The sequence below is a fragment of the Pseudorca crassidens genome, chromosome 4 (genome assembly GCF_039906515.1).
Source record: "Pseudorca crassidens isolate mPseCra1 chromosome 4, mPseCra1.hap1, whole genome shotgun sequence".
Lineage (NCBI taxonomy): Eukaryota > Metazoa > Chordata > Mammalia > Artiodactyla > Delphinidae > Pseudorca > Pseudorca crassidens.
In genome coordinates, this window is record NC_090299.1 from 85569990 (window position 1) to 85582670 (window position 12681).

The window sequence follows — 12681 nt, forward strand, 5'->3', positions numbered from 1 at the left end:
TTTTCTCTCTGTTTTTTCTTTCTCCTTTTGTCCTACCCAGGTACATGGAGAGTTTCTTGCATTTTGGGAGGTCTGAGGTCTTCTGCCAGCGTTCAGTAGGTGTGCTGTAGGAGTTGTTCCACATGAACACGTATTTTTGATGTATTTGTGAGGAGGAAGGTGATCTCCATGTCTTACTCCTCTGCCATCTTGAAGGTCTCTTGACAACACTATCTTTGAATTCTAGAATAGCCTAGAATCCTCAAACCTCAATAATATTCATAATTGATAAGAATTGAAGTGAGATATAGATTATTTAGGTAAATTCTAACAAAGTAACCATCATTAAACCGGTTAATAGGTGAGGTCATACGAAGGGTAAGACATTACACATAGAATGTCTATAATTGTCACATATTTTTCATCTTGAGGGAGAAGAGATCTTATTAGCTACCCCATGAAGGTAAATCATCTTCTTATTTTCAGTACCTTCTTACTTGGTAGGTATATTTTTTGTTTTGTCTTGTATTTTAGTATTTAATGTTGAAATTACATGAACAACTGATGAGGTGGAAGCATCTCTCACATACCTACCTCATAACATTTCTCAATAGGTACAGTTTTGTGCATAATATTCATGAGCTGAGTAATAGTAATAATGTTGTTTTTGCGATTTCAGTCACCCTTCAGTTACAAACTTTCTTTTCTGTTTAATCAGAAGATCTGGAAACTCAGTTTTCAGGAAAAAAGATAAAATACATGACAATATAATCTATTACTACAGTACTCTTCAAATATGTATATATATATTTTTTGCGGTATGTGGGCCTCTCACTGTTGTGGCCTCTCCCGTTGTGGAGCACAGGCTCCGGACACGCAGGCTCAGTGGCCATAGCTCACGGGCCCAGCCGCTGCGCAGCATGTGGGATCCTCCTGGACTGGGGCACAAACCCATGTCCCCTGCATCGGCAGGCGGACTCTCAACCACTGCGCCACCAGGGAAGCCCAGAATTTATAATTTTTGAAACACTGTGATAAAATGACCCAAAGGTATGATTCTAAGTTTAATCTAAATACTTGGTCTGAAGCACTGAAGAAGTTTCCACACAATTATGTGGCTCCAGATGCATGAAGTTCATTGGCAGAACTTAACAAATCATGACACTAAGTTGTCATTCCCACCAATCATGCAAGGGTTTTGTTGAAGTTCAGCAAGTGACTTTCCATCTTTCCTGATTTCAACTGGCTACCCTTTCAAATCAAATCAAAGGAGTTTAATTATATTTATATACAAATTTTAAGAAATGTGTTCAAAATCAACAAACATGGTAGGTAATTTTTGTCTCCCAAATTTTTATGTGTGCATGTCTAAGCCCTTAATTTTCAGTAAAACAAAACAACTGAACTCAATCACCTAATGCTGGACACATTGTTAAACATGTATTTCCCAAGTTTTCTCTTATTTATTTAAAAAGTAGTTAAGGGCTTCCCTGGTGGCGCAGTGGTTGGGAGTCCGCCTGCCAATGCAGGGGATACGGGTTCGTGCCCCGGTCTGGGAAGATCCCACATGCCGCGGAGTGGCTGGGCCCGTGAGCCATGGCTGCTGAGCCTGCGTGTCTGGAGCCTGCGCTCCGCAACGGGAGAGGCCACAACAGTGAGAGGCCCACGTACCACAAAAAAAATAAAGTAAAATAAAAAAATAAATAAAAAGCAGTTAATTTCTCACACTTATACCTTGAAGGGACAGGGTGTGCGTGTGTGTGTTTAAACATCTTCTAAAAAGCATTGCTTAACCTGGCAGTATGGCTGTAGCCAGTTCTTATGTTACCTAACTGTTCATTTACTTATTCATTATTGTATATTGCATATTCATTACTTCATATGAGGGTTGTCTTCAAATTGCAGGTTTTTAAATTTATTTATGTTTTGCAGGATTCTTCTCAGTCCTCATATTAATTTTTGGGGAGGTTTAGTTTACTTTTAGAGCTAGATAATATAATTTTAAAATCTAGTGGAAACTGTGTATCATTTAAATCTACTGAGAGCCGGTAAAAGTGTGCTGATGCCCAGTCAGTTCTGTTGTGTTACTGCCCACCCCATCCCTCAAGATATTTTCACACACATTGTGTGGAACTACTTGACATAAAACCAAACAAAGGTGCCAGTGTCAATCCATTTGTTAAATAGTAACAAAGCTAAGTTTGTTTATTTGTTCCTTCACTCCTTCTCTCCCTATTTTCTTTTTCTTCTTGTTTAAAAATTCTTTCGTAAAAGAGAAAAACACATGTAGAGTGACATTTGAGTATTTTCTTCCATGACTCCAATAAAATTATTGTGAATCCCTCTCTGGTATGACAACTCCATCTTGGATACCATTGTGGGCTTCATCCTGACTGCAATGACATCTTTATTTTGTGTCCCTAGCACTTAGCACAGGAACCAACAGATAGAATGTATCATTTATTCATTCATTCAACAAATATTTGAATGCTAGCTATGTACCAAATTCTCTTTTAGGCATTAGGCAGCAACCAGTGCTTATTAAATGGCTGTACTAAAAGCCCTGATGGTATAAGGGATGTGATAAGATTAATTGTAAATTGATACTGCTGTCTTTCTCTTCCTGTGCCCTAGTTTTTTTTCATGGTACAGTCATTAGGTATATTTTGGAAAAAATGGCAATTGTTGTTTGCAGAATCTGTTGCAATACCACCCCTGATGCCAAAGGGGAGTTTCAATGGTTCAGTTGATCCCAGGTATGAATCCTGATTGAAGTCCCTTGTTTTATTTGGAGAGGCCCATTCAATCAGAATGCACTCATAGTTTTGATACACATATTTTGCAAACAGATGCTCTCATTATTTCGAAATCACCTTATTCATTTTTTCATTCATTCAACAGTTTTTGAGCACCTCTTATGCTTCACGCTCCCTCTTTCAAGCACTGGGTTACACTGGTGGAGAAAATAGACAGTCCTTGCCATCATGGAGCTTACATCTAATGGGGGAGATACGCACTAATCATATTATCATCCACATTTAAGCAGAATTATAACTGTGATAAGTGCAGCAATATAGTAGAGGGATTTGATCCAGTCAGTGAGATTAGGGAGGCTTCTCAGAGGAATGTTTATGAAACTGAGATCTTCAGGAAGAATCAGAGTTAGCTGGTTGAAGAGAAAGGAAAAGCCTCACAGGTGGAGTGAATGGCACATACAAAGTCCTGAGGTAGGAACAAACAGATTGTGTTTAAGGAATCAAAGGCCAGGACAGTTGTAGCCTAGAAAGCAAGGAGGCTAGAGTTATATAGAAAGGCCAGACCATGAAAGTCTTGTTAGTGTGTGAAGAATTTGGTCTTTATCATCATAATGGGAAGTCACTGAAGTGTTTTAAATGAGAGGATAATAAAATCAGATTTGCAATTTGAGAACAATCTCTCTGGTTGCATGTGGATAAACAATTTTAGGTACAAAATAACGTAAATTAGTTATGGTGCTATTTTGGCACTTCGGTGTAGAGGTCATGGCTTGGATGGTTATGGTGGTAGCAGATATGGAGAGAAATGAATGGATCTGAGGGAAATACAGGGGATAAAACCTACAGGGGTTGGTAATAGATTGGATATTTGGAATGGCATAGAGCAGTATGTCAAGGATGAATTCTAGGTTTCTGGTTTGGAAAACTGAATAAATGGTATTATCATCAATGGGGTTAGGATTATGGGAAGAAGGCTAGTATGGCGTGGAGGGATCATGAGTTTGATTTAGGGACATAATATATTTGAGATGTTTTTACAACAGCCAAGTAGAGATATTAAGCTGGCAGTTGGGGGAAAAGGTCTGAAGTACAGAAGAAAAGTCTGGGCTGACGACAGCATGAGTCATTAGTATATAAGTGTTGGTAGAAGTAATGGTCATGGGTGAGATCATCTAGAGATAGAAAATAATGTGAGAGGAGAGGAGCGCATAGGTCAAAGAGTTGGGGAATTTCAACATTTAATGTTAGTGTAGAGGAGGGTGAATCTATAAAAGATACAGAGGAGAAGGAGTGGCCAGAGAGGCACGATGAGAAAAACAGGTGATTCGGTGGCATGGATATCTTGTGTGAAAACCACATAATCATAGACTTTTTGAGGTAGAATGTACTATAAAAATCATCTAGTTCAATGATTTTATTTTACTAATGAATAAACTGTGAACCAGAAAAGTGAATTGCTTAATATAATAGAAATTCTGGGATTATTCCACAGCTCATTAAGTATTAATTAACACTGCTGACTATGGAACAGGGATAATGATGGTACTCATGTTACCACTGGTAAGTGGTATGATTCTTGAACTTGAAATCAGGAGACCTTGGTTTGAATTTTTGTTCTGTCACTTTCCAGTTGAATGGCCTTTGTCACGTTTCTTAATCTCTCACAGTATTCACTTACCCATCTATAAAAATTACATGCCCATTGTGAGTTGAAGGTTAGATGATATATGTAAAAGTGCTTTATGAACTATAAAATACTACATTAGAGTATTATCCAAAGTGTTTCTACAGAAGTATGAATAAATGAGATTAACTGTAGAAATCATACATCAGACGAATTTCAAGGGGAATCTTTCTCTGCCAGATGTTTAATTATAAAGCCACAGTAAATAGCTGGGTACTGGTACAGACAAAGACTAGTCAGTGAAAGAGAGAGGAGTACAGAAAAAAGAAAAGGAGGAATTTAGTGTATGATAAAGACGGCACAACAAATAAATCCATTGTACTATTTAATATACTGTTTGGGTACCACCACCTAGCTCTTTTAGGGGAAAAAGCTGGATCTCTATCTTATTACAAAATAAATTACAGGTGAATCAAAGATAAAATTGATAATTTTGGCTACCTAAAAAATTAAATCTATATGGCAGTAAAAAAAAACCCTAGATTATAAACAAGGTTGAAAGTCAAATCTCGTTAGAGAAATATATGCAAATGAATAACAGGCAAATTTTAATATTTTAACAAGGAAAGAATTTTTTTCCCTAGATTTATATAAAAACACAAAGGCTCCAGTAAGAAAATGGGCAAGGTCATGACCAGGCAATTCACAAATGAAATTATAAAAATGACCTATTACTATAGGGAGACAGATTAAATCTTACTAGTAATCAAAGAAATGCAAACCAAAATAATAGTGAGATATCACTTCTTACCTATTGAATTAGCAACAATTAATAAGGTTTACAATGCATAGTGTTAATGCTGTAGGGGAAATAAGCATACCTATGCATACTTATATACTGGTGGTAAGAATGTAAACTTGGGCACTTCTGGAGTGCAATCTAGAAATTAAAATAAATGTTAAAAATGCATAGATCACTATATTGATATAAACAAATGGTTGAATTAGTACATGGAGAAACTAGACAAACAGAAGAATTTCAAATATTCTTTAAATATTCAAAGCATAACTCGTTACTCCTCCACTTCTTATGTGTGGCCTGTACATAGTGTCTTTCTTCCAAAGAGTATAATATGGAAAAGGGAGGGAGTAACTTTACAGTGTAGAAATCTGGCCAACACTACTTCAGCCAGGTGATCAAGGTCAACAGTGGTAAGTCATGTTGATATTATGTACCCCACTTCATATGATGTAATGAAAATGACCCTTTTCCTCTATAGTCTTCCTCCTTAAAACCCCAAACCCCAGTCTAACCATAAGAAAAAACATCAGAAGGCCTCCAATTGTGGGACATTTCTACAAAATACCTGACTAGTATTCCTCAAAACTGTCAAGGTTATCGAAAACAAGAAAATCTGGGGAACTGTCATAGTCTACAAGAGCCTAAGGAGACATGACAACTCTGTAATTTGCTATCCTGGATGGGATCAGGAAATGGAAAAGAACATTAAGTAAAAACAAAGGAAATCTGAATAAAATACAGAATTTGGTTAATAACAATGTATTAATATTGGATGATTAATTGCAATAAATATACTATTGTAATATAAAACATTAATCATAGAGGAAACTGGGTGTGATGTATATGAGAACTCTATATTATCTTTGCAACTTTTCTATAAATCTAAAATGCTTCTAAAATAAAATCTTTATTAAAATTGAAGAAGAAATTTAAAAATCTCTAGAGAGAAATAAAAGCATAAACCCTATATTCTGATAATTCTACTTCTGGGAATATGTCCCAAGAATATAATCACTCAGGTGTTCAAGGATGTATCAACAAGACTGGTCATCAGAATATTGGATATAATAGTGAAAAACTGGAAACAATTTGAACATCTGTCAACAGAGGACTGGTTAAATAAAATATTGTACCTTTACGCACTATAATACTATTTATTTATTTAAAATGGCATATTTCTTCATTGATATTTAAATACCTCTATGACATATTTTTTGAGAAAAAAGTGGTAGTAAACAAGCATGTATAGTCTTATTCCACTGACAGAAAATTATATGTGTTTGTGCATGGATGATTATGCAGTTTTCATGAAAAGTACTTGGAACATCAAAATATTAAAAATGGATATATTAGTATTGAGATTTTGTGCATATTTCTTTCTCTTTATATTTCTTGAATGCCTTGACTTTTCTACTTTTTTATTATCTTTACAACAAAAGACAATACTAAAATTATTTTCATTTTGATAACACTTTATACATTACAATTTACTTTATAGACCACTTTTGAGAGTAATTCAAGAATAACAAATTAGATTGTATAATTTTTTTGTCATTGGGATTGGATTTTAAAGACTTACTGAATATCTTCCAAATGTGCTGGTAGTACTTTTGAAAAGAAACTTAGTTTATGTTTTTCACATTGCTGAATATGTACGTTGTGCTTTATGCCTTATGCTGTTTCTCTCCATATCAGTCTTTTGCAATTTTACATATGCTCTATGAAGGATGCGCTGACCTGACATATCTGATCTGTCTGGCAGGAACTGAGTGACCTCTTTAGGGCTGAGGATGTCTCTGGCATCTTGCTTTAATGACAAATAGTTGGGTTCTAATTCCTTATAATGAAGCTGGGATTCTCAATATACATACTTACAGTTTGCTCCCTTTTATTAGACTGGGTAAATAGCTGAAACATTACATGATGTCTTTGTGTGGATGTGAGGACTTCATTATGAATAACTGTCCTCAGACTGACCTCCTGAGATGTTTGTCTCTAGTGTCTTCGTCAAGAAATTTAAGAATGTCTCTTGCAGTGTTAATCACAAGAAAATCTGTTCAGATTTGCATGTTGCCCTCTGCCTGAGACAGAGGTACTCACAGGCTCTTTGTATTTGTCTGTGTAGTTTGTATTTGTGTGTGTATTTTGTGGGGTCCAGCCTCAGAGTAGTATTACTAACCCAAGCACCGATTATTGCATAAATCAGCACCTTTCAACGTCTAAACTGTGTGGGCAGTCAGTCGTGAAGTAATTCATTACTAATGACAAAGTACCAAAGTTTTTAAAAACTGGCATTTTTAAATAAATGTGAATAAATTTAAGGATATTCTTTAAATACTAAAAAAAAAAAAGAATGTCTCTTGGTTTGAAGTCTAAACAATGGGCTCTCATGATGCAAATGATATAACTAAATATTCCTATTGATTTTTTAAGAGCAGGTTGGGAAGAGAAAGTAGGAAGTTGGGGAGGTGGATTGCTTTGGTAAGCCTAAAATGGAAGTTTTATGTGCATTTCCACATTTTCTGGAATATGCCCTAATTCAAGTTTTAACCCCTTGTCTTTCTTCTGGACCACGGTAATGAGCTTCTAACTAGCGTTACTGTGTGCAGGCTCTTCTCTTTATAGTATAATTTTTATATTCGGAACATGAATCTGTCAGATCCTGTTTGCATCATTCTGCCTCTAGCTCAAGACTTTCTCTCTACAAGATAAAACCCAAACATTTTAGCTAAGCACATTCTCCTCTCTATGCCTTGGCTCATATTTTAGCTGTGGTGTGCCCTACTCATTCTAAAGCTAACCTGAAAAGAGTCATCTTTTATAAGACGCTGTCTCTGATCTCCATAATTGGATATCATTTATCCTCTTACCACAAACTTACATCTGCGTTGCTCTCATGTCACATACTCACTGCATACCTTATATTATAAATATTTGTAAGCTTGTTTAATCTCCCATGTTAGACTAACCTCCATGAGGACAGATCCAATATCTACTCCACTTTTTGTATGTCCACAGCATTAGGCAGGATTGATGTTTAAAAAAAGTTTATTGAAGGAACAGGAGGCTCCCACTTCTGGCATAATAAACTGATGTTCCCCAATATTAACCCTACCACTGCCTCCTGGCCTAGATTCTGTTCCCAGATTATTCTGACTCAGCTGCTTATTCTGATTAAACATTTAAATTATATACTGACTTCCCTTGCTCTAATTTAATGCTCACCAAGCACTTTTCTCAATACTTGGCTCCCAGTGTAGTTTGCCCCTAGGGGAAAAGGGTGTTAGACAAGTAGATGATTCAGTCCCCCAGCCATGATAATTCTCATTATAGATTAACTCAGTGGTTCCCAAAGTGTGGTCCCTGGACCATAGCATCAGCATCACCTGGGAACTTGTTAGAAATGCAAATTCTAACTACTGAATCAGAAACTCTGACACTGGGGCCTAGAACTCTATTTTTAATAAGCCTTCCAGGTGATTTTGCTAAAGTTTTAGAACCATTGGATTAATTTATAACCTTAGGAATCTTAGAAAACGTTAAGTAAGTGAGCAACCCTGAGATTGTTCAGCTCTGACTCTGCAGGGCTGAAGGCCAAACTCTGGTCTGTGATGATAAACCAGTGCTAAGGGTCTGCTTGTGAGGTTTCCTGGTAAGCAGCCTGGGGGCCTTTTCAAGTGAGAGCCCAGGCTTTCTTTGTATATTTTCTATGTCAATCATTGAACCAAAGTATGACATTCTCCAAACTATGTTAATATGTATTTTAACACCTACTACCCGTATGTTTAGTTGGATAAGAAAAAAGGAAAGAAGGCAAAATGAAAAGGATTTAAAAAGACAATCTCGAGGGTAGGAAAAATGCTCAAATTGCATAAACAATAGACTTCCAATCTTTGAAGTCATAATCATAAAAAATGTTTACTCATGACCTAAAACTTTTCACTCATGATGTAAGAAAATATGAATAAGAACAAGTGTACAAATTGTACAAAGTGTACAAATTGACTTGGAAAAAGCACAATGAAACATATCTTTAACCATTTGGGGAGGAGAATATGCAGAGCATCTAGGAGTTGCAAATATATCACAAAATATTAGGTTTATTATCATAATTGTTTTATGATATAATAAAGAGGAAATGCAAATATTAACTTACCGCAGACTCAATTTTTTCACTCAAAGATCTATATTTCTGTGTAATTGGTGAACTTAGCTCATCAGTATATTGAACATTTAGTATTTGTAAGCTGCTACTGTAAAAGTACTCTTTTTGCCCTGTAAAACAAAGAAAAGGCAGGATCAATCTCACATTACTAAGTACTTTAATCTGTATTTTATACAGGATTATGGGAGGCTATGTTATACAATTAAAAAATATTTGATTCCCTTGAAAGAAAACTCTAAACTTAATATAATGTAACTATAATAAAATTATTTTTCTTTCAGTTTTTAAAAAGATTGGCAAGGCTGGAAGTGTTAAAAATGCATGAAAATCAGAGCACCATTATTTGAGAAATTAAATTGTTCAGTATCATAATTTTCATTCTTACTATATTTTAGGGAGATTTGTGATTACAGATTTATTCATTCAGGAAATATTAATGTCTATAATACACTATTATTCATTTATAATTAAGGAATAAAGTAATTCTGAATAGTTTTAAAAATTATTTCAAATACTATTCTTTTTAGAGGAATTAGTGACTTATTGGTTCTCTGGATTAAGCTAGAAAATAACTTCCGACAAGAAAGCTAATCTGGTTGTTCAATGTGAACTATTTCCATCACAAAGGGTCTTCCAATGGATATATTAAGCTATGTGAAGGAAATAAAAATTCCTAAAACATACTTGTCCTTACCTTAGAAACATTATGAACATGGACATAACCTAACCTGTCTCAGGAAAAAATTCCATGCTTCCATTTGATCATTCACATACATAATTTATGCAGAGAAATACCTCAATCAGGGAAAGCATTTGAGATCATGGGGATAGGGTTGTGTGGTCCTTTGTGGCAGAAGGACAAGTCTTTCTAGGGCCATAAGTGGTCGCTGGTATACACTTTGAAGAGGACTTATTTAAGGCTTCACCCTTTGTGTTTAAGTGTGACAATACAGTGCTGTTAAGAGCGAAAATTCATTAGTTTAATCTGAAACTTGATGTTTGTTTTTCACTCTTCCGTAATTCACCTTGGACATATTTGTCTCTAGGTAATTTGACAGCAAAATGTAGTCAAAAGCAAAATTTAGCCACAACTTTATAACTAGATTGACTGAAAAGATTATTCCTAGTTACTAGAATAAATAAGTTTGTTCTTACTCAGTCTCCACACTCATACATACCCATATGCCTTCACACTCTGCCCCACCCTGCCCCAATGATTTAAATAATTTAACAGGATTATAGCAAAATTAAAAAAAAAAAACTCGAAGTGTTTTTTCAGGTGAAGGAAACAGATTATAACATATATTATCTAGTGAAATTTGACACATTTTATCTACATTAAAACATCTGAAAGAATATTCACTGAGATATTAAGTTGTTTGTGAATGAGCAGGGTATATGCATTCTTTATATTATTTCTTTGTTTCCTACTTTTATGATGTAATGAAAAATTAAAGAAACTAAGAGGAAAAAAAGGAACAGAATCCTTTTTAAAGTTTGTTTTTAAACCTCTTTCTACTTCTTAACTTCAAATTCATCTCCTATCATAATTGTTCTGCTCCTAAGATTATTTTCGGGAGACAGGTCGTGAATTAACAAATATTTAGATACATCCAACTTTTAGATGTTGAAACTTAAGGTCCTTTGCAAATTTTAAATGAAGAAGGAAATCATGGTATTAATGAAAGAACAAAACAAGTGAACTCTAGCATCAGAAAAATATTGAGTTTTTTCCCTTGGCTAGAATAATTCTTGTCTGGGTTTAATGTTGTTTAGTATACTAAAAAAGGCCAAAAGAAAAAGAAGAGAAAAAATACTGAATTAGAGAAAATATAGACATGAACATATATTCAGGGGTATATGAATAAATATATAATTATGTTGTATTAAGAAATAGAAGTGGCAATAAAAGTGAGAATGCCAAACTTTTAATCTGAAAGTATATTTAGTTAATTCATCTGAAGAGTGGTATATCCAATCTTCTGGTACTTACCAAAAGCTAAAAAGTAGACAAGTAAACCTGTGGTCACCGCCAGGATCGCCACAACTGCGATGACAACAAAACATACTATGGATGGATTCACAGATCTTGAGGCCGATGGCACCCCTGATGGCCTTAGAACAAGAGAAAAGATCAAAGACCACTCATTTCACTCAGAGAAGCAATCATTTCAGCTCTCATGATCATTTTCTGCCTTCTGAAGTCTCTTAGCTTGCACATGGCTCTATTATAGAAAACAGATTGTTTCTTGATAGGAATATAGTTCTGGAAATGAAATCTAACTGAACAACACTCTCCTTAATGGTTTTTCTTTCAATTTTTTTTTCAGCACTAAAATGTTGACATTTAGATAGTTTGATAGACAAATAAGGAAATCTGACCTCAGGTTTGCAATTGCTTTTCCTTCTTCTGCCAGTTGATGAGGTTCTCAAGAATAACAACTATTTCTGTTTTACTACAACTCCTTCTAAGACCCTATGTTGGACACTACTGTAGTAAGCTCCCTTACCTGGGCACCATCCTCAGGGATGTGCTGAAGAGAGATCATTTTGGGTGGGGAGAGGGGTGGAGGGAGTCAGACAGTAGCATTTCTCACTGTAATATTCTCTGGGTTATTAAAATGGGGATATGTCTAGAGGCTGAGAGCTGAGATCCAGGAGAGTAATAAGCACCTGTAATTAATTAGAACTATACCAGCAGCAGAGGATTTGCATAATTTTTTTCACCCATGAAATCATCAACAGCAGTGTAAGTCAGTAGATTTGTACTAACAGTATCTGGTATTATATTACACATATAATCCAAGTACTTCCTCATGGCCTCTCTCCCTACCACACACACACTCACACTGGGGAGGTCACCAGAAGAGCTTAATGTGAATTCCTGTTTTATCCCTTGTTTGCTTGGAGATCATATTGTCATTTATCTGAGATTTTCTTCATCTGAAAAAATGGAAATAATACTTGCCTCGCAAGGCTAATTTGAAAATCAGTGAGGTTATATTAAGTGTATAAAGTATATATTTCTATTAAGTAGGTTATCCACTAGACTGTGAGAACCTTGAGGATAAAGATGGTATTCATGCATATGTTTCTGATAGTTTGTAGGGTACCTGGCATATATAGGTGGTCCATAGATTTATGATATTTATAAACATTTGTTGTATGTGTTAACTCCTGGGTGTGTTTTAGATTTAAAAGCCTTAACAGAACTGAAAAGCACTTACATTTATCTAGAATATAGTCAGATTTCCATTTTTTCTATTTGTTTTGCTAACATTCTGGTATAAGTGGGAATGGAATGCTCTGAGAGTCAGTGATTCCCAGACTTTAGTTTTCACAGCAGGGTTGCCTG

General features: G+C 35.2%; 1 protein-coding gene and 1 long non-coding RNA gene across 5 annotated transcripts in view; one reads left to right on the forward strand and one right to left on the reverse strand.

Annotated features, from left to right (window-relative positions):
* Positions 1-12681, forward strand: part of LOC137223768 (uncharacterized) — a 198501-nt gene that overhangs the window by 158257 nt on the left and 27563 nt on the right. The window lies entirely within an intron of this gene.
* Positions 1-12681, reverse strand: part of TMPRSS11D (transmembrane serine protease 11D) — a 70923-nt gene that overhangs the window by 37872 nt on the left and 20370 nt on the right. Inside the window, exons 1-3 of one of the 2 annotated variants that reach the window (XM_067736179.1) lie at positions 11837-11862; positions 11320-11441; positions 9318-9436 (exon numbers count right to left, since the gene is read on the reverse strand). In XM_067736179.1, coding sequence (XP_067592280.1) covers positions 9318-9436; positions 11320-11441; positions 11837-11847 — 252 coding nt within the window. In that variant the 5' untranslated portion in view covers positions 11848-11862. Of the gene's footprint in view, positions 1-9317; positions 9437-11319; positions 11442-11836; positions 11863-12681 lie in introns of those variants that run through there. The other variant, XM_067736181.1, reaches the window with a different exon arrangement.